The sequence below is a fragment of the Cyprinus carpio genome, chromosome A19 (genome assembly GCF_018340385.1).
Source record: "Cyprinus carpio isolate SPL01 chromosome A19, ASM1834038v1, whole genome shotgun sequence".
Lineage (NCBI taxonomy): Eukaryota > Metazoa > Chordata > Actinopteri > Cypriniformes > Cyprinidae > Cyprinus > Cyprinus carpio.
The window spans coordinates 12,204,174-12,227,718 of NC_056590.1; the positions used below are offsets into that span (position 1 = coordinate 12,204,174).

Sequence of the window (23,545 nt, forward strand, 5' to 3'; positions counted from 1 at the left end):
TAGCTGAACCAGCCTATAATTTTTTTGCACCTCTTTATAGGTTTCCCCCTCTCCAATAAACTTTTTAATCAAAGTACGCTGTTCTTCTGAACAATGTCTTGAACAACCCATTTTCCTCCAGGCTTTCAAATGCATGTTCAACAAGTGCTGGCTTCATCCTTAAATAGGGGCCACCTGATTCAAACCTGTTTTTTTTTTCACAAAATTGATGACCTCAGTGATTGAATGCCACACTGCTATTTTTTTGAACACGCCCCTTTCCACTAATTGCCCAATTGCACAGCCTTAAGAGCGTGCATATCATGAATGCTGGGTCTTGTTTGTTTTCTGAGAATCTACTGCACCTACTGGTAACTTGTTTACCATGTAGCAATAAAAAAAATACTAAAAACCTGGATTATTCTGGTTAGTCACATTGTACTGCTATTATTTTGAACAATACTGTAGGTACACACTGTTCGAAAGTTTGGGGATAGTAAGATATTTTACTGTTTTTTTTAGAAGTCTCTCTCTCTCTTTTTAATAATTTAAAATAACTGTATTCTATTGTAGTATATTTAAACTTTTTTCAGCAGCCATGACTCCAGTCTCCTGTCACACGATCCTTTAGATTTAGAAATCATTTTAATATGCTGAATTGGTGCTCAAGTAACATATCTTATTATCAATGTTTAAAACAGTTGTGCTGCTTAATAGTTTTGACCCAAACATTTGAACAGTAGAGCACAGACATTATGTTTGAATATTATTTTAAACTATGAAACTACTGAATCTAAGTACAGCAGGGTCTTAATTATCTTATTTTTAAATTAAAGGTAAATGACTTGTATGTATATCATGACTACAAACTAAAATGTGAAAATATAATTCCCCCCCCCCCCACAATGAACAAACAGTACTGATGCCCATCTCAAAACTTATGTTTTTAATCGCTAAATAAATATCAGTGACTGTTTGAGAGTGCACTTCTTGGTTTCTAGTAACCACACTACAGAGAATTCTCAAATAAAATGGCAATAACCATCTGAACATGCAAGAAGACCAGAAGAGACCCGGGTTCAGTGACAGTAAAAATCATGGTCTTTATTTAAAAAAAAAAAAAAGAAAAATATTTAGGTATCATTTCACAAGATACAGTCATTAACAAAGTGATTAAACATCATTGTGGGCTTTTTCCAGTTAAAACTATGTGTTCACCCCTTTTAATCTTTATACTATTAAGTGTTACATTTCGCTCCCATTTACTTTGTTCATAATACATATTTAGATCTGCATGGCTTTTGGACCTTTCGAATCTGGCATTGCCACTGCTTTGAACTCACAAAAAAAAAAAAAAAAAAAAACAGTATCATAATATCATAATCTTCAACCTTTCTTCCCCTGGGTAGAATATGGCTCTTTAAAGCAATTAAAACTAACTGAAAAGAACAAAACAGGCCACCTGAAGAAAGCACGACTTTGCCTCCTCTGCTCAAAAGATGTCCATCATAAGCCCATAACAGTGAAGGATTTTAAATAGTGGTTTGCAAAAGTAAGGTTTTGTGTTAAAATGCAGGGGGGTGGGTTGGGGGCTGGGGGGTTTGAACCCAAACAAAGAATACATATATTACTCAAAAACTCCAAATGGAAGCAAATGCTTTTAATAATAAAAAACAAAACAAAAGTTCCTCGCGGCATGGTTGTGCATACTGTTACAGACCACATGATGTGGTTTTGGTCCCAAAACCTGTGACGCCTACAAACACGCAGCAGAAACTTGTGCAGGACGAAGAGTGTGAAGAGGTAAGAGGAGAGCAGTGGATCAGGCATCAACAAGACCAGCAAAACCATCCTGTGTCACATGATCAACAGGAAAAAAAGAATCTAAAGCCAAGCTGATACTGAGACTTTTATGGCACAAAACGTTAAGTTAATCAGCCTCCAGTAAAATGAAAAATCATTATTGAGAGTTTACCGTATGGCTAGCATTTAACATTTGACACTTTAGGAATACCATAGTAGATTGTTCCTGAAATCACTTGGGATTTTCTGAGGAGATGAGCAGTGAAGCTTAAGTGCTCCAGAAAGATTAAAGTACTTTTGAACCATCGAGAGGCACCACATTTTTACTGGTTGGCTTGGCGAGCCCATCCTCCAGCAGAAAAGAGAAAGAAAGAGAAGGGATCAGAAAAACAGAAGAATCAGATGTGCAGAGACAAAGAAACCAAATGAGATGAGGGTGTCAGGAAGGGAAGAGGATGTTTTCCTCCTGCTCCAGGTCTTCCTTAGAAACTATTGAGCTCGCTCAGGGTCTGGTCCAAAGTGGCATGGATCTTGACGTTCTCCTCTTTAGCACCTCTCAGTTTCTCTGCAATGAAAACAAAAAAAAATCCCCCGAAGGACAGCAAAAAATGAAATAAACCTCAAAATCATATTGCAGTTTAACACTGTATGTGGTTTATTATTATAATATAGACTTTTGATTTGGCTACAAGGTCTAAAGTGAAGACTTCCTAGGTTCCTTGAAGAATCAGTATAGATGGTTTTTCCAAGCAACCAAATTAGGTTGTAAACACACAAGATTTTAAAATCTTTTTGAGACAAAAATGTAACTGGATACATTCTGATACAATGTTAAGCTACCACTACAAATCCTCTGTATCTGCATTATATTTGCATTACAATTCAGCTTTAATAAATATTAGTTGTGAAACCACTCAAATTTATGGTAACATACTGTAGATAACATTCAATTCAGATATGTTGGCTTTGTATCCTCCAATGTTAAAATTACACAACAATGGCATGTCAACGCTTTTCTTTTACAATAGCACTGGGGTGTAAAATAATAAACGATAAAATTTTTTTAGGAGTTGTTGCTGATGTACTGAATTTTTTTTTTTGCTCTACAGCATCAGGCCTTCCATTGAGACTCCAGAAAGACAAGGACTTGTTTTTCAGTACCTTTCGACAAGGCCGCTGGTCGGTTTTAGTGAATAGCTAAGATCGTCCTTAAACATTTATTCATTTCATCCCCCAATTTGTATGGCCAGCAAGAATCAATGTTTCTAGCCTAAAGAAAAGTTGCTTGCCCCCTACCATCTATAATCTATAACAACCCCTAGATCTACCCAACTACATCTGCTTTTCAAGTCTGCCTTTAGTTTTACTAAAAAAGTGGGACAGCCTCTCAAAGGAAAGGGAATTTCTGATTTTTCCAACTACAACAGTTGATTGTATTTAACACTACTTTGTGTAAAACCTAATTAGGTCTTAATGAGGGAAAACAGCATTATAAAGTCTTAAGTATTAAAAATATTAAGCATAACTGTTTTAAGATTTAGTTTAAAAACTTCCTCTAGTTGGCTAAGATATTTTGCCCATTTGTTTTTTGGCTTTTTTTCTTCATTTCAGACCTTCAGATCTGTGGCCTTATACACAAGTGATAATCTTAACCAAAGCTCAAACTCGTGATTAATTACAATTAGCGATAGAGAATTTAGCCAAGCTTTTATCTTTCACCCACAAGATATTATTCATGTGCACTCTAAAACTGTTAAATGCCTGGTTACCCAACACCAGCCCACTGTAATAAAGAGAGACAAGCATACATTCAAAAAGAGTAGAGCTTTTTTTCCTCCCTTCAATAAACACGGACACAAGGCATGAAAAATACAGCAAAGGTCGCAACACAGAGCAAAACCAGGGACAAACAAAGAACACAAGTCTCTGAATACAGTCTGATCCAGATAAGAGGAAGATGTTGGGGCAGATAATGAACATCTAAAGAACAGAAAGAAGGCAGAAACAGAATAGGGCTTAAATAAAGAAACTGAAACTACAGATACGAGCAAATGGAAAAATACATGAAAAGGGCATCAGAGAAGAAGCAGGCAACAAATATGGACAGTCAGAGAGGACGAAGAAGAATTTCTTGAAGTCACAGTCAGCCACAGAACAGTCCAGAAACTCTTTATCTGTAAATAGACACCAATGGTAAACACCTCATGACAAAATTTCTTCATTTCAGAATGAGCAAACCGAACATGCAAGCGTTAAGAAGAACAAATGTTAATTCTAAAACCAATGAAATCCTTAGTATTATTAATATGAGCCTTAAAAAGGGACATATCATGGAAAACAGGGTTTCTTTCTTCATTTCATTCTTCCACAACCCAAAACTCCTATTTATAGAAAGCAAGCTATAAAATGGGCCATTTGTAATGCTGTATGGTTAGGAGGTCAGAACTATAAGTAAAATTAACATATGACCATCCACATTTGCATATCCATACTATTCAATATTCAGAAACCTGGCAAGAGTTGGTACGGCTTCTCTTAAACTCTTAAAAGGCACAGCAAAATCAGATCAGCCTGTTTAATGAAGGGTAGAAAATGTCCCCTTTATCTGTAAGCAAATAAGAAACCATTTAACGCTGTTAGCATATCAGTTACTTGACAGCTGCATTTAAGTTAGAATCACACTGTAATAATTCCCCGAGTCATGACATCATTCACACAGACTCAAAGCAGTGTAAAAAAAAAAAAAAAAAAAAAAAAAAATTACTGAAACGACGGCTCGTCAACTATTAACTCCTTGCAACTGAGCTTTATGCTGTATAGTAAAAGTATACAATCAGAGGTTATGAAGCTCAAGGTTAGGTAACCAACTCAGTCACGAGACTCAAAACTCAGCTGACCTAGCAACAGCAAACCGTAATTAGCAGTGCTTCACACACATGCACAAGCCTGTATTTACATAGAGGTCATGTCGTTGAGGGCATGATCCAGCTCCTCACTAATGGCCTTATACTTGAGTTTCTGAGCGTAAAGCTCATCTGTTCACACACAACGAAAGAAAGACAAAGCAGAGAGGAAGGAAAAAGTCAGACGAGGGAGAGAGTATGAAGGAAAGATAAAAAGGAAAAAAACAGCAAATAAAGATTAAAATGTCCAAGCGGACAGGAAAACGACAGGAAGATAATGCTATGAATAGAATACAACCAGTATAAAATAAAAAGAAACAGGATCATGTTATACCTAATGGAAGGAAAACGTGTTAAAGAGAATGACACAATCATACCTTCCAAATCATCAATGGTTTTCTCCAGTTTGGCCACAGACCTCTCAGCAAACTCAGCACGGGTCTCAGCCTAGTGGAGGAAAACATGTGTGATCAAACTATAAGCAAAAATCAGCATTATAAATAAAAATAAACCTCAAAAGTTACACAACATTAATAAAAATCATTAAAATCCATTTGCAAATCACAATAAACCCAATAATATTTATAGTTAAACTAACTGATCCAAAATTTTACAAGGTAAATGTTACATTTCATAATGAAGAAGAGTGCCTTAATTGGATATCACATTAAACTTAGTTTAATCTAGGTCAAGTAAACCTGGAATTGTATATTACAAATATTGTTAGCTCCTTGACTTGCTTTTGTTCCTCTTCACTTTGGATCTGCTAACTGCCTAAAGCCTGTGTTATACTTTACGTATCCGCGAGTCCGCTAGTGTCCGCTTTGGTATGCGTGACATAAAAATCGTCATCGGAGAGTGTGCTCTGAGCGGACATCCGCGTGCCTCCCATTTTTTGTGACCACGCGGACAAGTATGTGCAGTCAGTAGGCTTCAAAAGCACCAACTGCACATGCGCAGGCTGTGTAAAGAAGCCTGTTGCTACTTAAACCTGTACAATCCGTCGATAAAACAATATAAAGACAACCAGATGTGCAATAATTCTGGGCAATTGTTTGTTCACATGTTTGTTGCGGAGCAGACCATCAGCGTACATTTTCGGTAGTATAAATGCAAGTAGTCCGCGTCCATGCTGTCCATGTATACGTCCGGATTGGTCATGAGGAAAGTATAACACAGGCTTAACTGTAACTGTAAATGTTTTTAATCAAAGTGACTTAAAAATGAGGAATTTACTGACACATGATTATGGGATAGTTGTATGTGCAGACTGTGCACTGCACGTGGAAATCTGTGCTAGAGCATATAAAAAGGTTTCAACTTGTCTGTCCAGTCACTGAACAGAATGAGGACAAATGTGAGAAACTATATACATTTGATGCACAAGTTAACATTAACTTTGGCAGCCCTAACAGAAACCAAATCACCACGTGAAATCATCTCACCTCCTTCAGCTTATCAGTGAGGATCTTGATTTCTTCCTCATACTTGTCTTCCTTCTGGGAATACTGTAGAGAAATAGGAAAATAAGTTGGGGTGGGGTCTTATGAGAATCTTACAACTCAGCATGCATACACACACACACTCTCTGTCTGCGAGTTTGGCACCCTTCAAACAGACAACCGATTTCTTGACACTTTAATGCTGACATGTTTCTACAACAGCTCTTGAGGTGAAAAGTAGCGCAGCTGTCTACGTTTTGACATTATGAGGCATGTTTTTCCCCTCTTTTCCTCAAAGTTTCTATGCAGGCTGGCTGAGTCCTGGCCTGCTGCTGTTGTGCAAGGCTTGTGACACGATGGCTAAGATTGCTGCTGTGTGCTGCCAGAACTTTAAACAGATCAGGACATGTGTGCAGGAATGCAACCGCAACAGCAACAAAACACCAGGTACAATAGAATGGACAAAATAGACAATTCAGATGCAAATTAATATATTACAATCATTTAAATATTTTTATTTAATATTTTAATGCTATGGCTGCCATCTCAAATGCCTGATGTTTTATATAACCTACTATTTAGGCAATAGTTTATGTTACAAGTGAATCCGGCTTTACAACATTATAATATACAGCTAAAAAATCCACTTTGAAATCTGCTATTGGAACAGAATTGGAAAAAATAAAAAAAATATATAAAAAGTAGTACACTTTCTACAGGCTGTGGACTTCAATAGTTAAACCAACAGCACTACTTATGCAAACCATAATGTGCAACATACAATAGATTTGATTATGAAAATAAATAATCCAATAATAGGATTCCATCAAAAATTCTATTGTACTGTAACACACACAGCATGCAGCACAATCACATGCAAATGAATGGGTGTTTTTGTCAAAAGCTAGTCACATGCAACAAAGCATTCATTAGCGTTACTTCTGCTTTATTAGTCTAAAGGCTTCTGAGACCGGTTGTACTTGATTGTGTAAGGAACCAAAATGGTGGCACTTCACTCATTTCATTACGCAACAGTGCTTCAGGCATGCTGAATAACAGCTCATCTAATGGTGATATGGACATTGAAAATGAGAGGGGGGTCTTCACTGTATCCCTGTGGCCAATTACAGCTTTTTCTTGATGTAATGGTCTACCACTGTAATCTGGTCTGACACATGGCCTTTTGCTTCAGATGATGATATACAGTTGTGCACCAGGCAAAAGGGCACTTGTAAATGAGGGTGAGCATAACATGAACATGACCAGTTAGATCACTGGTTTGGTAATTAGGAAGCCTATATTTGATTGCCTGGAAGGCAATTTGCAAGGCACATTTGTGGGGATTGAATCAGAGTTCCTTTGAGGGTTAAAAAAGGGACGAACACTGCAACCAATCAGAGATCGTGCAGAAGAAAACACACACACACACACGCTCCATACCTTCTCAGCCTGGGCCTCCAAACTCTTAAGATTGTTGGTGACATTTTTCAGCTCCTCCTCCAGCTCAGCACATTTGCTATATACAGAGCAGCCGTTTTGATTTTGGAGGAAGCAGAAAAGAAAGGGGCACAGGGCAAAGGAAAGACATGAAGACAAGCCAGCAGCAGTGGCAGAGTAATAGAGATGATGTTTTAAACACATGAACAGTAGAAGAGAGGCCTTAAATGATCGTTTTGTGAGGGATCGTTCACTCAAAAATAAAAACGGACATTTACTCGACCTCATGTCATTTAAAACCAATATCACTTTCTTCTGAAACCACACAAAAAATATAATGCACATTGTATTAAACACTTTAGTGGTATTTTGCCATTTTTGGAGCTAGTCAGAATTCATTATATGAAAAACAGGAAAATCAGCAAAATATCTATTGAGTTTTCACAGAAGAAATAAAATCATAAGAGTTTCAAACAACATGAGTTGAAATTGACATTTTTGGAAGAACTATAGAAGTAGTGTATTTATGTTGTCGTCTCATGCCAAAAGTGCTTTGTTTTGAACCTACCGCCTATTACACAGGGAACATCATGTAACCCTCTGTAGCAGATTTTAAGTGTCAAGGAAGCAAAACTAGTGTGATTCTAAAACTGAAAGCCGTCATGAGCTGTTCTAAGCAGTTTGTTGTGGAACATGAACATGTACGCTTTGGCTTTAAGCAGATGAGACACAAAAATGCACAGAGACTGAAGCGTTCCACAAACATGCACATCATGCCACTTTCAAGTAAACACGACTCATAGGGTTTACGAAAGCATGATATCTGGAAGTGGATGGTTAGATGAGTGGAAGGAAGGTGGAAAGGGTAAGGGATAGGGTGGAAAGATAAACCAGGTAGATTAAAAACGACCAGTGCTGGAAGGAGGAGTCCTGTTTTATGCTCTTTTCTTTTGATCACTTTCACTCAAGTATTCAAAATCCAGATCCAGCTAGAAAACAACATTCTCCCAGTTGTTTGTCTGTACATCCCGCATCATATAATCACACATAACGTCTGACACATAGACACAGAATTTTGCAACCAGCGTATATATACCTTCTCTTCAGAGGCCTGCAGAGTCTTCAGTGTCTGGTCAAAACCTCTCAGCTCCTCCTCCAACCGCTTGGCATTGCTGTTAGTTTGAGTGGGGAGGGGAAGGTATGTCAGGTCAAAGGTCACACATGCCCAAACACAAATGAGAAGTGAGGGGACATATGAATTTAAGATGGAGTCAAGCCCATGAAATCACTCACTCACATACACACACAAACACAGAAAGAAGGATTATGGTTATGATAGAGCATTCCTTTTGTCATGCAAAATGAGCCATTTCCTCACGCTGAGAGAACAATGAATTAGAGTTTTAATAGGACTAAATGGACACACTAAGAAGAAATATGAGCTACGGAGGACAATATGTGTGGGCTGTACTCAAAGTAAATGCATTTGATTAAAGTGTATGTATATTTTGATTTTGAATTAGAAATTAACCTCTCAGCGAGCTCTGCTCTCTCCTCTGTGCGCTCCAACTCTCCCTCAACGATCACCAGCTTACGTGCCACCTGTAACACACATCAGTACTTCCTGGTCATGACATTTTTTACATTTTAATGAACGATCGGTGTTTATGCAACATTAAATCAAACTTTGAGCAAAATGGTGAGGTTAAAATGATTGCTATTGTTAACAAAAGGTACAACCATTAAAAAAAAAGTTTTCATGAACTGAAATAAAGCTGAAATAAATCAAAATAATTATTAGATGAAAAACTTAATGAAAATAAAAAAAAAAACAATACAATACAATAATAAAACCTTATTTCAAAATAATGATAAATACTACAATATTATATAAATAATACTGAAATTACCTCCTCATATTTGCGGTCGGCCTCCTCAGCAATGTGCTTGGCCTCCTTGAGTTGGATCTCCTGGAGCTCCATCTTCTCCTCATCCTTCAGAGCCCTGTTCTCGATCACCTTCATCCCTCTATTCCATAGAGAAATTGAATTAAATGGAAGTAGGGCGAGTTAGGGTGGGATGAATGAGCATCACTCTGAACGCGTATGCCTGTCTGTCTAGGCGAACATACCTCTCGCTCTCATCTGCAGCCTTCTCAGCTTCCTCCAGCTTCTGCAGGGCTGTGGCCAGTCTCTCCTGAGCACGATCCAACTCTTCCTCAACGAGCTGGATACGCCTGTTCAGAGAGGCCACCTCGGCTTCAGCCTACAAGGCAAACATGACAAAAACAACAGGAAATTAGTGCATATACAATATTCCCCTGAACTTCAAGGGAGCTTGAAGTGATGTGAGATAAGGAACATAAAGATGGTAAAACACTGGGATAATCGCGAAGAGCCAAGACAACTTGGCGACAAATGTGGAGTCAAAACTGGAACCAGAGACAATGGAAAAACTTCATGTGGTGGAATCATTTAGGAGCTTCTGCTTGAGCAGAGTGGCACCACTATGTTTGCAATGGGCAATTATTTTGTGATGAGTGAGTGTACACAGTGACTAATGTTGTTTAAAGCAAGGCATCAGTATTAATAATGCTCTGACTAAGGAAAGGGATTATTCAAATCATTGTTCCAAACCAAATTTCAACATGGAACACGTCACACTCTTAGAGTTATGGACATTAATGATGCCTCAAATGTTGCTTATTGAAGAAAGGCGTGCTGATGTTCGCCCAGTGGATGAAAAACAGGCAAAAATCCTTCAGACATAAAGGGATATCTCTGGATCACAATATTGTAGAGACTTAGTAGTGGGCTTTTTTGACTCAGATAGCAGGCAGTCATTCACAACACCATAGCAACTTCCTAGCCACGCCCTAGCAACCATATAACAACCAAAAACATCATAGCAATGGGCTCTTGGGGCCCGAGCTCTACCTAGTTAAAATGTACCTAAACTCCTTCAAACATGTGTCAGAATCTTTCAAGAGGAATCACACGGTTTTCATTCTAGCAGCAATGTCTAAAATAACTTAAGAGTATTGTGTCAGAAACTACAAATCCTGAGGTAGTTTTTGTATAGGAAGCGATCCTGCCTTTCATTCATTAGTGCAACTGAATAAGGAGGGGGGCATCTGCAAGTTTATTGACATAAAGTCACAATACTGAAGATTTACATGGTTTATACAGTAACATCAACTGTCCTAGACCACTGACAAGGTTTATTCGGTGGGTCAACACCCGCGCGGCCCGCACCCCGTCAGTTGAGAAACAGCGCTCGTGCACGGCTTCCGGATATGACGACACCGCTAACCAAGATTGGAGTTTCGCTCCTAATAAGGACTGAGGAATCTAAAGTCTGCGGGGTGAGTTTATCTCACGCAATGCCAATGAGACGGAAGGCATGGTTGAGTGATAAGCGACTGAAAAAAAAAAACACACAAAAAAAAATCAACCCAGACGAGTGTCTAATTCAATTAGAATTCACAAAAGTTGCCAAAGGTTAAAATAGGCTGCTAAAAGCCCAAGTGACATGCGTGAACAACTCAAAGTGCCGAATGAACACCTGATGACCCAGATGTTACCGCGCTCGAACGACAACGAACCAAAGACGCGAAAAGCACTATTTAAGCACAAAATTACACAAATGAACGATGATTCAGCTGAATCTATTTTGTTACTTCCTTTAGGCCTCACCCGCAAAAAATCCAGCAGACAATGTGAGACTAGGAGGATGAGCTAAAAACCATTTGAGGTTAGCACTTCTAAGCGCACAGAGTGACATGTCATCGCATGATTTTTGTATCTATATAAGCCAATATATCTCGCTCTGGGTCTTGCATTTCTCTTAAGACCTATAACCGCAGGTTCAAATGAAAATCTTGAATGAAGATGAGCCAGTGTACGCATTAGCTTGTAGGTTTTGCAATAACCATCTTAACAGTAACAACGCAACGACCTCCGCAGAAATGCATATGATACAACATAGCGACTGTGTCGAGAAATTAGACGGTTTTACGTGAATACAAGTATCGCTGTGGATACATTGATACACTTACCTGCTCCCTGGCACGCTTCTCCTCTTCGACTTGTCTCTGCAAAATCTCGGCTCTTTCTTCTGCCTCATCTGCCTGCTGTTGTAAAACTTTGATCTTTCTCTTCACTGCATCGATGCTGTTGGTTCCGGCCATTTTAATGTGCTGCTTTAGGAGTAGTGTGGTCGAATAAATCAGATTCTGCTCGAGCAGCGTAGTGGACCGAGCCGCGAAGGACAGAAGGAGAGAAGAAGAAAAAAAAAAGTCCAAGGCACCAACGCCCCGCCAACAAGTCAAACGCAGAGCGAGTGGAAGTAACGCGAGGATCAGATGATTCACGCGCTTGTCTTTTTGATTGGATCGATGCTTTCCTTAATTTTATTAGATACAAATAATAGTGTTTGTAAAAAGAAAAACAGGAACGAGATACAGCTATTATCTCGGCCAGGAGGTTCTGAAAGTTGAATTTAGCGCGAGCAAGGCGTTCGGTTTCTCGTTCGAATTAATGAATGAGTTTTAATGTCATGAAGTCTTTCTTCCCCTCCCCTTGCTTTCTCTAACCCCAATTTGCTCAGTTGCCTAAACTCTTCCTTTTTTCGGCTCACTTCCGGATACCCCACCCAGTCCCCAACGATTTAAGGACTGGGACTGTGGTGTAGCCTAACTGATCTCGGATCAGCGGCTGCGCCAAGTCAAGTCCCAACGGAACGCGTTCACGGTTGATCTCTGGTCAGTAGAATTTTTTTTTTTTTTTTTTTTTTTTTTTTGTGCGACCTGCGTGATTCTTACGGAAGAGCCACCCTGGTTTTACACGTGTCCTGCCCAGGTAGATGACGTAGAGCAGATAAATCATTGGCATTCCAGGCCGCTCCTTAAAATGCAGGAATGTGCTCGCAGATCAGTGGGAAACTTTTAGGATATTGTGATCGTTAGGATGCTATGAATTTCTATAGGGAATAGGAGGGAGTTCAATTCATGGGGTCCAAGACATTTTTTTTCCTTTAATTTACATTTTTTTTTTTTTTTGTGCTAGTATATCTAATCATAATATAGTAAATAATTAGCTATCTTTTTGTTTATATCATATATTTTCGAATAATCTTATCTATCCATAATTTGCCATGATTGTTTTGTTCTTATTCACTGAAGCGCAGTTGTTCTCAATAAGGGCCGTGCCCACTAGGGTGACAACTTTAAATGATTTCAATTATATTACAATGTTTTATCACTTTAAAAATATACATTTTAGGACTTTATGTTAAAGTTAAAAACTGGTTATCTTTATTTAAATAGCACTTTATTTAATACAGATTGTTTCAAGCAGCTTTACGGTGTTAAACAGGGAAGTAATAGAAACAATGATGCCAACTTTATCAAATACAAGACATCGAATTCTGCTGTAAAGCAGCTTTAAAAACGACAGGGTCATTATTCACTCAAGTTGATTCAGTTGAGTTCAATAACTGTGTAAATTTGTCAGTGCAATCAAATCTGTGATAACTGAATATTACATATCTTTTAAACCACATCTAAGCAAGCCAAAAGGGCCACAACAGCAAATTAAGTCAGTTAGAATGTATATCATTAGTAAATGATTCATTATTACATTTTGATGCTTTTTAACAATTAAAATAATGTGTTTTGGTCTTATGTGTCATTTTTAATGCTTCAGAACCACCATCCACTGAATTACGTTTGGCATATTCAGGCTGTAAATGAAAACAAGGAGTGTTACAAATCCTTTACTTGTCGTTACGTGCAATACCATTGATGGTGTCACAGTAAGTTCCTGTGCTTTTGAGCAAACAAACCCTGATTCAGTTTCTTATTGCAGACTGAGTAATGACAAAACCACAGTCATATATTTTCATGTGTCAACTTGTGTGTGAGTAGCCACATTGGAGTGAGGACACTGATAAATCTGTTGTTGGCCTGCCTGTAATAGAAATAGACCAATTGGTTTGATTTATATTTTAGCTTTTAACCAATATTCATACCACAATAATAATAATAATTACATTGATTACGCTTAATATCAGTTATTACATTTAAATACTTACATTTTCTATTTTATTATTATTATGCTAGATGTTTGTGTTGTTGTATTCTAATGATTATTTACTTACTGTGTAAAAGAAGTAGAGATGAATAAAGAAAAATTATATTGCTGCATATAGGCATATTATAAAAAATATTCTTTATTGGTAGTAAAAATGTTGGTCGATCTCTAGTATATAGGTCTGCCATATTTATTATCTATAGATTGTTTATGTTGTGTTATGTTGAATTGTGTTGAGTTAAGTTGAAATTGAGAGATTTAAACAGTGTGTAATTGTATCTTTCCATTAAATGAAATAGTCTGACATTGTAATTTGGATTTAAGTCTACTGAGAGATTTCATTATAGAATGTACCCACAGGATTACATGAGGTCATAAAACAAGCTGAATTCACAGGCCTGGGCAAAACCCAACAAGACTATAGTAATGCTGTCAGTTTTTGTCTGTGCAGTCTTTCTAGTATCCGTACACTGTGTCCTGAACACAGTTCAAAGAATACCCAAAGCTATGGTTTTATATGTTCATTTTGTAATTCTTTCTACTAAGATTTTTAATATTGACAGACCTTAACGGTTTAGCCTCAGAACAATGTTAAAGGTAAAGGAATGTTGACTGATCCTGAATCATTCTGTTGTAGACTAGCACTGCAAAATCATGTTTCATCATCATTTCCTGTTTCACCTTTCCTGCCTCCCTTTGCTAATGTGAAACCATTTCCAGACTCCATTTATAACCTGGGTCTTTTATCATATGTTGCCACCATCTCACCAGATGATGGCGCCAGGTGATCTAGATTGTCGCAACATGTAGCCCCACTCATAAAATCATTTTCTACTTTTTCAGCTATAAATTGACATTTTGCTCTATATAAACTGAGTAATGTTGTGAAATATTTTTACAATTGAAAATAACTTTTATACTTTGAAAATATTTTAATTTATTCCTGTGAGAGCGAAAGTGAATTTTCAGCAGCCATTACTCCAGTCTTCAATGTCACATGATCCTTTAGAAATCATTTTAATATGCTAATTTGCTGCTTAAGAAACATTTCTTATTAAAGTTGAAAACAGTTGCACTGCTTAGTATGTTACTATGAAACATATATATATATATATATATATATACATATATATATATATATATATATATATATATACACACACACATATATATATATATATATACAGTATTAGGGCTGTCAAATGATTAATCACGATTAATCACATCCAAAATAAAAGTTTTGTTTACATAATATATGTATGTGTACAGGGTATATTTATTATGTATATATAAATACACACACATAAATTATATATTTAGAAAATATTTACATGTATATACATTTATGTATTTATATTATTATATTTTATATTATATATAAATATATTTAATATATAAACATAACATATTCTTCTTAAATATATACATGCATGTGTGTGTATTTATATATACATAATAAATATACACAGTATACACGCATATATTATGTAAACAAAACTTTTATTTTGGATGTGATTAATCGTGATTAATCATTTGACAGCCCTAATATATAATATATATATATATATATATATATATATATATATATATATATATATATATATATATAATTATATATATATATACATAATATATATATACATATACATATACATATACACATATACATATATATATAATTATACATATATATATACATATATATATATATATATATATATATATATATATATATATATATTTTTATATATATATATATACATATATATAAAATATATATTATTGATAAGAGACAAGAGGTAAAAGAAACAAAACTGAGCATTTTAACTCTTTTCGACAGCAGAGATCTGAGCTGATGAAAACTAAAGCTTATGTCTCTAATGGCCTGTTGATGCTATAGGTCATAGGTGACGAGACATGGTTTGACATTCTGACATCAAGACACACTCACATAAACGCATGCTCACTTACATCAACATGGTAAGACCCCCTCACCCTCCCGCAGCAGCTGTACACATATTTCATTAAGCATTTGAAAGATTCAAGGAACTATGACATTTATGGATGTATATATACATTTATGAGCAAAGGTTGTATCTATCCTCAACCTCTCACATTTTCACTATGACTGCTCTGGACATTGTTAGGCCGCTTGCTCAGAGCTCTATTTAAAGGATCCACCCCCAGGATTCAAACCAGATCACTGTGTCTGGTCGGCCTGTCTATCAAGTTTGCACTCCATGATGATGAGTGACTGACTGTACTCTAAATCCTACTCTTTTCAACTGTGTGGGGTAGCAAGGTAAGCTTGGTGGTGAAGTTTTGACTAAAGGTTCAAATGAAAATTTCGAAATGACAGTTGTAAAGGAACAACCCACACCCACCCTCTGTTTGAAGCTACTGTTCTTATGCTGCTTGTCTGATTAGTGGTTGCAAGATTCAGAACAATAAATCCTCCTCGCATTACAATATTATATTACAGTATGTCTCCCTACAGTACGGACATGAATCAGCAAACTAGCTGAATAGTCCCTAAAATGCCATCAGACTGGTTTAGGTTGATTTAAGACACACACACACACACACACACACACACACACACACACACACACACACACACACACACACACACACACACACACACACACACACACACACACACACACTTCAAAGCCTATGGTATTTAGTCTATCTTCTGAAGGTTTTTTATGACAACAGGTGTGCCTGCTATATCCGGAGCCCAAAACAATAGACACAGACATACTTGGTGTGACAGAGCTGAGCGTGATGGCACAGTCTAAGTTTAGCTGTCAAAGACGGAGTCAAGATACACAATGGCGATTAACAATGAAGTGTCTTTTACTTATTTGAAATGAATCAGTTCTTGAGTTGCATAAGAGATGTATATAAAAGCATTAGCAAATAGTTATCGATTTTAAAGTCCATGTTGAAAAATGTTAGAGATAAAAGCTAGTATTTTTCAAAAGCACTCGAAACATGACTATCCAAGAAGAATGCTAAAAACACAAGACTCACAAAGCTTTACAGCTCTAGTCTGTTCTATTGAAGTCTGTTCATGCCTGGAAGGTTCTTTCTTATGTTCATTGTGTTCCTCTCACAAACACTGATTTACAGGCCTACTGCTAATTCAGCAGTCTCAAGGTTGTAATTTTCTCACTGAGGCCTGCAGGCAAGAGTATATATATGCACAATATCACCCACACTTTTTGTCACCTCATGTGGTGGATAAGTTGGGAACCAAGAATTTATTCTGATTCAGAATTAACCAGTTCGGTTAATATTAGGACTAAATTACATTCAGTAAACGGCTCACCACATTTTAAATATAAAAGAGTTCACTTCTTTTAGTGTCATCCCCAAAACATTGCTACTGAATTCACAGTGCAAAACAAACATGACCAGTTTACCAATTTCCGAGTGTCATAAGCCGGTTATTTTTAGTGGATCAACAACATGCAGGGCTACCACTGTAGTCTGACTCCCAAATGAATGATGAGCTGTTTCTTTTTAGTGAATCGACAGCATGCCGCACTACCAGTGTAGCTGATTCCCACATGAATGACTCTAATGATCCGGTTCTTTTAAATGAATCAACAACATGCAGCACTACTAGTGTAGTCCGATTTTTGGACCAATGATGACTCTAATGTTCCGGTTCTTTTTAGTGAACCAACAAGTCAAGTCACCTTTATTTATATAGCCTAGCGCTTTATAGACTGCAATACAGGTTGTGTTGTGTCAAAGCAGCTTTTCAGTGTTAAACAGGAAAAAAAGTTAATGCACACGTCAGTTGCACAAACAGTCAGTTTATCAGTTAAAGTCAATTGATTGTTGGTTCAGTAATGTCTTCGTCCATCTCAGTTCAGTTCTCTTCCAATAGTGTCTGTGCAGTCAAGTCAACAATGTTGCCAGAAATTGTGTCCCCAACTAAGCAAACCAAAGGGGACAGTGTTGAGGAACCAAACTCCATCGGTGTTATTACTGGAGAAAAAATCTTGGGAGAAACCAGCATGGTGTGGTTTAATTCCAGACCGCAATGCACATCAGCACTACCAGTGTAGTCCGATTCTTAAACAAATGACTCTTTCGAGCTGATTCTTTTCAGTGAATCGAAAGCATGTAGGCCAACAAGTGTGGTCTGACTCTGTTTAAGAATGATTCTCCTGAAACGTTTTTGTAGTGAATGAACAACATGCAGCGCAACCATTGTAGAAGCTAGCTATAATTCTCAAACGAATGACTCTAATGTGTTGATTCTTTTTAGTGAATCAAACACATACAGCCTAACTGTGAAACTTAAACGTGGTTGGTCATACTGTACGACAAAAGATACACATTATGTGCTTTCTTTGTCAGTAGTGAAAAGGATAAATGTTATGTTTTTTGTTTTTGGTTATTGTGTTTGATTATATATATATTTTATTTTTTTTTGTTTTTTTGTTTGGTTATATTTATATATGTGTATATATATACACACACACGCACACACACACACATATAAAGATGACAGTATGAATACATTTAAGGGTAGAAATTGGTTAGTGGCTAGTGGACATCACAGTCAAAAAGGGGGGCTGTGACAGTGTCAGCTGTGGAGGAGTGAATGGAGAGAATGAGAGGAATGGAGGGGTGGGACCAACAAGAATTCCGGGATTAAGTTTTAAGAGTTGCATTTGTGTTTGTGTGTGTGATTTGATGCTTTGTGATTGTCAATCACTCACATCTGCGGCTTTCTTCTCAGCTATCTCCAGTTTCTCCTGGGCGTCCTTCAGGGCCTCTGAGTATTTATCCAACTCATCTTCAGTTCCCTTCAGTTTTTTCTGCATCTGAATCAGCTCATCCTCATGCTGGGAGAAAGAAAGAAAGAAAGAAAGAAAGAAGGAAAGAAAGGAAATATGAGAGTGGAGGAGATAGAAAGGGAGGGGGAGAGAAATATTATCGGTATGAAATCATCCACTATAATACATCCTCACACATACCCTCATGCCCCGATCGCTTTTACCTCAAGCTGGCACAAAGCAACACTTTCCAGGGATTTTTTGCCCACCTTCTGGTGATGAGCTAAGATATGCAGCTTACCAAAGCTATACCTTGTGTAAATGTGAATATAAATACACTCATAGGCAACTTTCACACATCCTCAGCCCTATCTGCAACTGTCTTCTCCATCTCTCATGTATGACTTTCTTCTGTGGGACAAGAACAAGGACCACTTCTGTGGTTTTGGATCTCAAAAATACTATGGAAGTCAATGGGACCTGAAACTGTTTGTTTGAAAGAAAGTCATACATGTTTGGAACAACATGAGGGGGAGTAAATAATGACAGAATTGTTGGGTGGACTTATTTACATATTGTAAAATCACTTAGATCTTTGTCTCATATTCAGATCTGTTTTGGTCCACAATGAAAAAAAGTTTAAGCATTCAAACCACTCTTAAAAACTCTTCCTAAACAGCACTGAAATGAAGCATCTCCAATTCATCCCATTTAGTCAACATCAGTTTTAGTTTTCACAACCTTTGACCTTTCCACCTCCGCCTCACCTGTTTGCTTCTCTCCTCTGCTGCTTTCCTGTCGGTCTCCGCTTGTTCTGCCTGATCCAGAGCGTTCTCCTTATCCAGCTTGAGCATCAGCATCTTCTTCTTGACGGCCTCCATCTTGGCGTCGGTGAGTAGGGCTCACGGTACGAGAAACAGAAAGTGGCAGTGCGGAAGGTGAGGGCTGGTGGTTTAGGAACAGGAGCTGGTCAAGCAAGGAACGTGGACAGAGAAAGAGAGAGATGGAGTACAGTGGAGAGAGACCAAACTCAGCCAGGGATAGTGGGAGGGCATTTATATCTGGGGGCATCAGGCCATGCCCAGTTTTTAATAAACTCCGCCCACTTACCACTTCATTATCGCTCACCTAATACAGTCATAAGTCCTGTTTGGTGTCTGATGTAGTGATGTAACGTTAATTATCAGGACCTTATCATGATTAAAATTCAGTGTACATCTGTTGTTTTCATCCTGCTGTTGCTAGATCATTCCATTGGGAAAGAATGAGCTGGAGGATATGACACAACAAAGACAAGAATGGACGCCAATGGACAGAGCTGAGGTTCGGCTATAATAAGACAAGGCCGCTGTGTTTGTGACAGGCACAGGTGTGTGTGTGTGTGTGTATGTGTTACATTACTCGCATCCCAGCCTGCACAATTCCTTTTATGGCTCGTCAGTCGCCACAATGATCACTTTACAGCTTTTTTTCTAATGTGAGACACCGTTTTATCATTAACTTGCCTGACTACGTATAATAACAAGGCTTTGAGGAACCACACTTGATGTGGTAAGATTGCCAGCAGTGCATTGGAATGCAAGAATCCCAAACACACTGCCATCTAGATAATTATCACTCTATATCTATATTTATTCATAGAGCAAATGGCTTTTTTATTAGTAACAAAAAGTAAGTGTAAAATGTAATAGTATACATTTTAATTGTATTATTATTGTCATAATTTCTGATCTGATGTTTTATTTATCTTTTTTAAATAAGTTTTCCCACAATTTAAAATCACATATTGTACAATATATATAATGTAACTGATTATAATTTATAGATACATTTTATTAAAATTATGATTTTAAACATTTTAAACTTAGTATTATTTTATAGCATCCTAAACAAATTATATTTTATCAAAGCAACCACTTTTTATCTAGATCACATATTTTTATGTATAGAAAAAATAATAAATACATGATAAAAAAAATAATATAACAATAAAAATAATTTAATACATTTAGATTTTGAATATATATATAAAATTCATATTTGTCTACTAAACTTGCATTTAAGAATGATTCTTAATATTTTAATATCAAGGGTGTTGTTCTCTAGCATCATGGATCCATCTGCATTCTAAACTTTAGAAGCTCTTCATGATTAGTGATACAAATACAATAATAAAACAATATAACTTTTTTTTATTAATCTTGATTTTTAAGTGAAAATAAGAGAAAAAACTTACTGGAATAATGTATATTTGTAAACTAAGCTTGCATTTAGGAATGAACCTTATTATCAAAATCATATGTTTAGTCTTGTCTAAATTTTTAACTATAGTGTACAAAGGGTCTTCTCCTCTAACACCGATTTTAACATCATTCATCCATCTGCAATTTATTACTAGCTTTAGACGTACCTTTAAATGAATGATATGTGTATATGAAAGCACATTTTCGTAATAGTGATTAGTCATTCCACATGCATCTTTAACTGTGAGTTCCACTAAGCTCTTGCTGAAGTCAAGGGACAATGATGGTGTCAGGTTATTGGTGAGCAGACTATTTTCAGCCAGGGGGGCAGGGTATGGTTTTTTAAGTGCTCTGTTTTGTTCAATAGATTTACTCATTCTTTCAACACACACTTTTAGTTTAGAACAGTGAAGTGATGGATGAGTTAGTATGTGTGTGTGTGTGTAAGTGAAAAATGTACATTGTTCTTCTGTTGAATGTAAAAGAAGATATTTTCAAGAATGTTGGCAACCAAACAGTTGACTTCCATAGCATGAAAAAAATACTCTGGAAGTCAATGGCTACCAGCAACTGTTTGGGTATCAACATTCTTCATAATGTCTTTTTATAATGTAATTTTATCACACTTTTCACATTGATTTACTCACACACACAAATGAAAGACAACAAACCAATCCCAGTGATGTTGTATATCAACAGTTTTAATTCTTCAACTGTATTCTATATCCACTTCAACATATCTGAACACTGTATGAACATTTCAACAATGTTTCTGTCATGTTCCATATAAACTTTTTGATGTGACTTCAGTAATTCCTATGTTTCTTACAGTTACTTCAAAACATGAAGAATATCACCCTACAATAATTTCTAAGACATTGCTTCCTGAAATGTTGAAATGACTGAAATAAAAGCATAATATACTGTATCTTAGCAACATTCAGCCAAGCGAATTTTGGCACACAGTCAAGTAACTGCAAAACAAATCCTTAAAATTAAAACATAAGCAAAACTGTAGTAAGACACATCAAATGTTGTTGGTAAATTCTGGAGATGTGACTGATTTAGTCAATAAATCTTCTTCTATTTACAAAGTATTCCCCGTTAACACACACTGTGGGCTGAGGAACAATTTATAATATCGTAACTTTCAATCATAATAACCTTCTTGGGTTTATTAAGTTCTTTGCTATAGATGTAAATATATTTCTGTATATTGCTATAAACGGCAATATAATTCCTTCATAAAAAGCCCTCAAGTATCTGAAAATAGTTTTTTTGTTATTTAGCCAGTAGTTTTGGTCCCAGTCTATTATGTTGGTATATTTCAGGTTATGGCTTCTTTCTAACTGCTCCAACATGCTCGAAAGACAATTTAATGTTCCATTTAAAACAAAGAAAAATAAATAAATCCAAAATAAAGCGCAAGAAAGAGGCATTTCTTTAAATGACCTCTCACACAAACAACTTTCACTTAAAAAAAAGAAGCTCTGTTCTGGTTTGGCATGCTCCAGCATGTGTAGAATCGGTACAAAGCACTGTGATGAGTTTCTCACATATACAGTACATCAATGTGACTGCTTTCTCCCAGGACCCTTCACCTGGATCACTTATGTTTGGTTACTTTGGTTAATCTTAAGATTCTTAAAGAATGTTTCCCATTTCATGCCGCTATAAAGTGCAAAGTCCCATTATTTGCATTACTCCATCTCCATCACGATGCTTTGGCATATACTTATTGGTCCGTGGATGTCAAAAGCCATATGATTGGATTCCAAGGAGAAGACATGTTGAATATTAACATGTCATAAACGGCCACACAGAAGCTATAAGCAAAATTACTGGATACAACTTAATACTGTATGTATATAATGAAATGGATATTCATAAACTAAGTAAGGATCTTCCCTGATCGGAGGAAGACCTGCTCATGGAGTCTTAGTCTGTTCCATCGGACGACGTTGAGAAATATTAGCAGTGCGAGACCTCACGGTCCCGGTGGTCTGTAGCGGATTCACTCTCTTCAGGAATGTCCTGCAGATCTGTAGAATATTGAAATATTTATGACCAATTTTCAGCGTAATCCAGTGCACATGCTTGCACACAACACAACATATTTACCTAGACACTTTCATCATCATTCAGACATACAGGGGATCATTAATATATAAATAAATAAAATTAAAACTTGTACACCACTCAAAGGATTAGGGTTAGTAAGATCAAAAATACAGTAAAAACAATAATATTGTGAAATATTTTTACAATTCTATTTAAATACATTTAAAAAATGTAATTTATTCCTGCGATGCAAAGCTGAATTTTCAGCATCATTACTCTGCTTAATATTTTTTAGAAAACCGTGATACATTTTGTAGGATTCTTTAATCAATATAAAGTATTAAAAACAGCATTTATTTGAAATCTTTTGTAATTTTATAAATGTCTCTAAATTGTCACTTTTGAACAATTTAATGCATCCGTGCTTAATAAAAATATTAATTATTGTCATTATATCACTACTGCATGCTAAACCCTTTCACATGCAGCATGAGTAGTAACACATCTCAATACTGAAGTTATTTCATCTCAAGTCAAGCCTTCTGTGTATATAAGTGTATGTACGAAAGGTATGTTCAACCTAAATGACCTACTGAAGCTCTGGTTACGTTTATAGAGACCTACAATTTACTGCCATTATTCTCCTATAACACACATGCCTACAAACGATACACATAAATGTAGATTTTTTCAATTTAGTCCAAGGAGGTTCAAGGAGGAAGTTTAGTGTGTGTTTGTACATTTGCGTACTTCCTGTGTGTGTGGGAGAAAGAGTGTGGAAAGTTT

The 23,545-nt window shown here is 36.5% G+C and overlaps 2 protein-coding genes across 11 annotated transcripts in view; both read right to left on the bottom strand.

Moving 5' to 3' along the window:
* Positions 1 to 1,057: 1,057 nt before the first annotated feature.
* tpm3 (tropomyosin 3) lies at positions 1,058 to 19,507 on the bottom strand. 10 transcript variants are annotated; one of them, XM_042776517.1, is made up of 10 exons: positions 19,223 to 19,507; positions 18,399 to 18,524; positions 9,696 to 9,829; positions 9,475 to 9,592; positions 9,096 to 9,166; positions 7,568 to 7,643; positions 6,131 to 6,193; positions 5,063 to 5,132; positions 4,739 to 4,817; positions 2,414 to 3,956 (listed from the first exon to the last, which is right to left on the bottom strand). In XM_042776517.1, the coding sequence occupies exons 1-10, from the start codon at positions 19,334 to 19,336 to the stop codon at positions 3,953 to 3,955; spliced, it is 855 nt and encodes a 284-aa protein (XP_042632451.1). In that variant the 5' UTR covers positions 19,337 to 19,507; the 3' UTR covers positions 2,414 to 3,952. The 10 variants fall into 10 exon arrangements, with proteins under 10 accessions (XP_042632450.1, XP_042632449.1, XP_042632455.1 ...); XM_042776516.1 differs by lacking the exons at positions 2,414 to 3,956; positions 4,739 to 4,817 and adding an exon at positions 1,058 to 2,347; XM_042776515.1 differs by lacking the exons at positions 2,414 to 3,956; positions 4,739 to 4,817; positions 7,568 to 7,643 and adding exons at positions 1,058 to 2,347; positions 8,661 to 8,736 and having other exon boundaries at positions 19,223 to 19,506.
* A 1,871-nt stretch (positions 19,508 to 21,378) lies between these two features.
* arhgef1a (Rho guanine nucleotide exchange factor (GEF) 1a) overlaps positions 21,379 to 23,545 on the bottom strand; it is a 44,357-nt gene continuing 42,190 nt past the window's right edge. The window contains exon 28 of the mRNA XM_042776525.1: positions 21,379 to 22,740. Within this exon, the coding sequence (XP_042632459.1) occupies positions 22,670 to 22,740 (71 nt within the window). The 3' untranslated portion in view covers positions 21,379 to 22,669. The remainder of the gene's footprint in view (positions 22,741 to 23,545) is intronic.

Coding starts and splice junctions, on each gene's coding strand:
- tpm3 (XM_042776516.1), bottom strand. CDS start 19,336: ATGGAGGCCGTCAAGAAGAAGATGCTGATGCTCAAGCTGGATAAGGAG. Junction 18,525..19,222: donor CAGAGGAGAGAAGCAAACAG/GTGAGGCGGAGG, acceptor TCTTTCTCCCAG/CATGAGGATGAGCTGATTCA. Junction 5,133..6,130: donor TCACTGATAAGCTGAAGGAG/GTGAGATGATTT, acceptor TTCCTCCACTAG/GCTGAGACCCGTGCTGAGTT.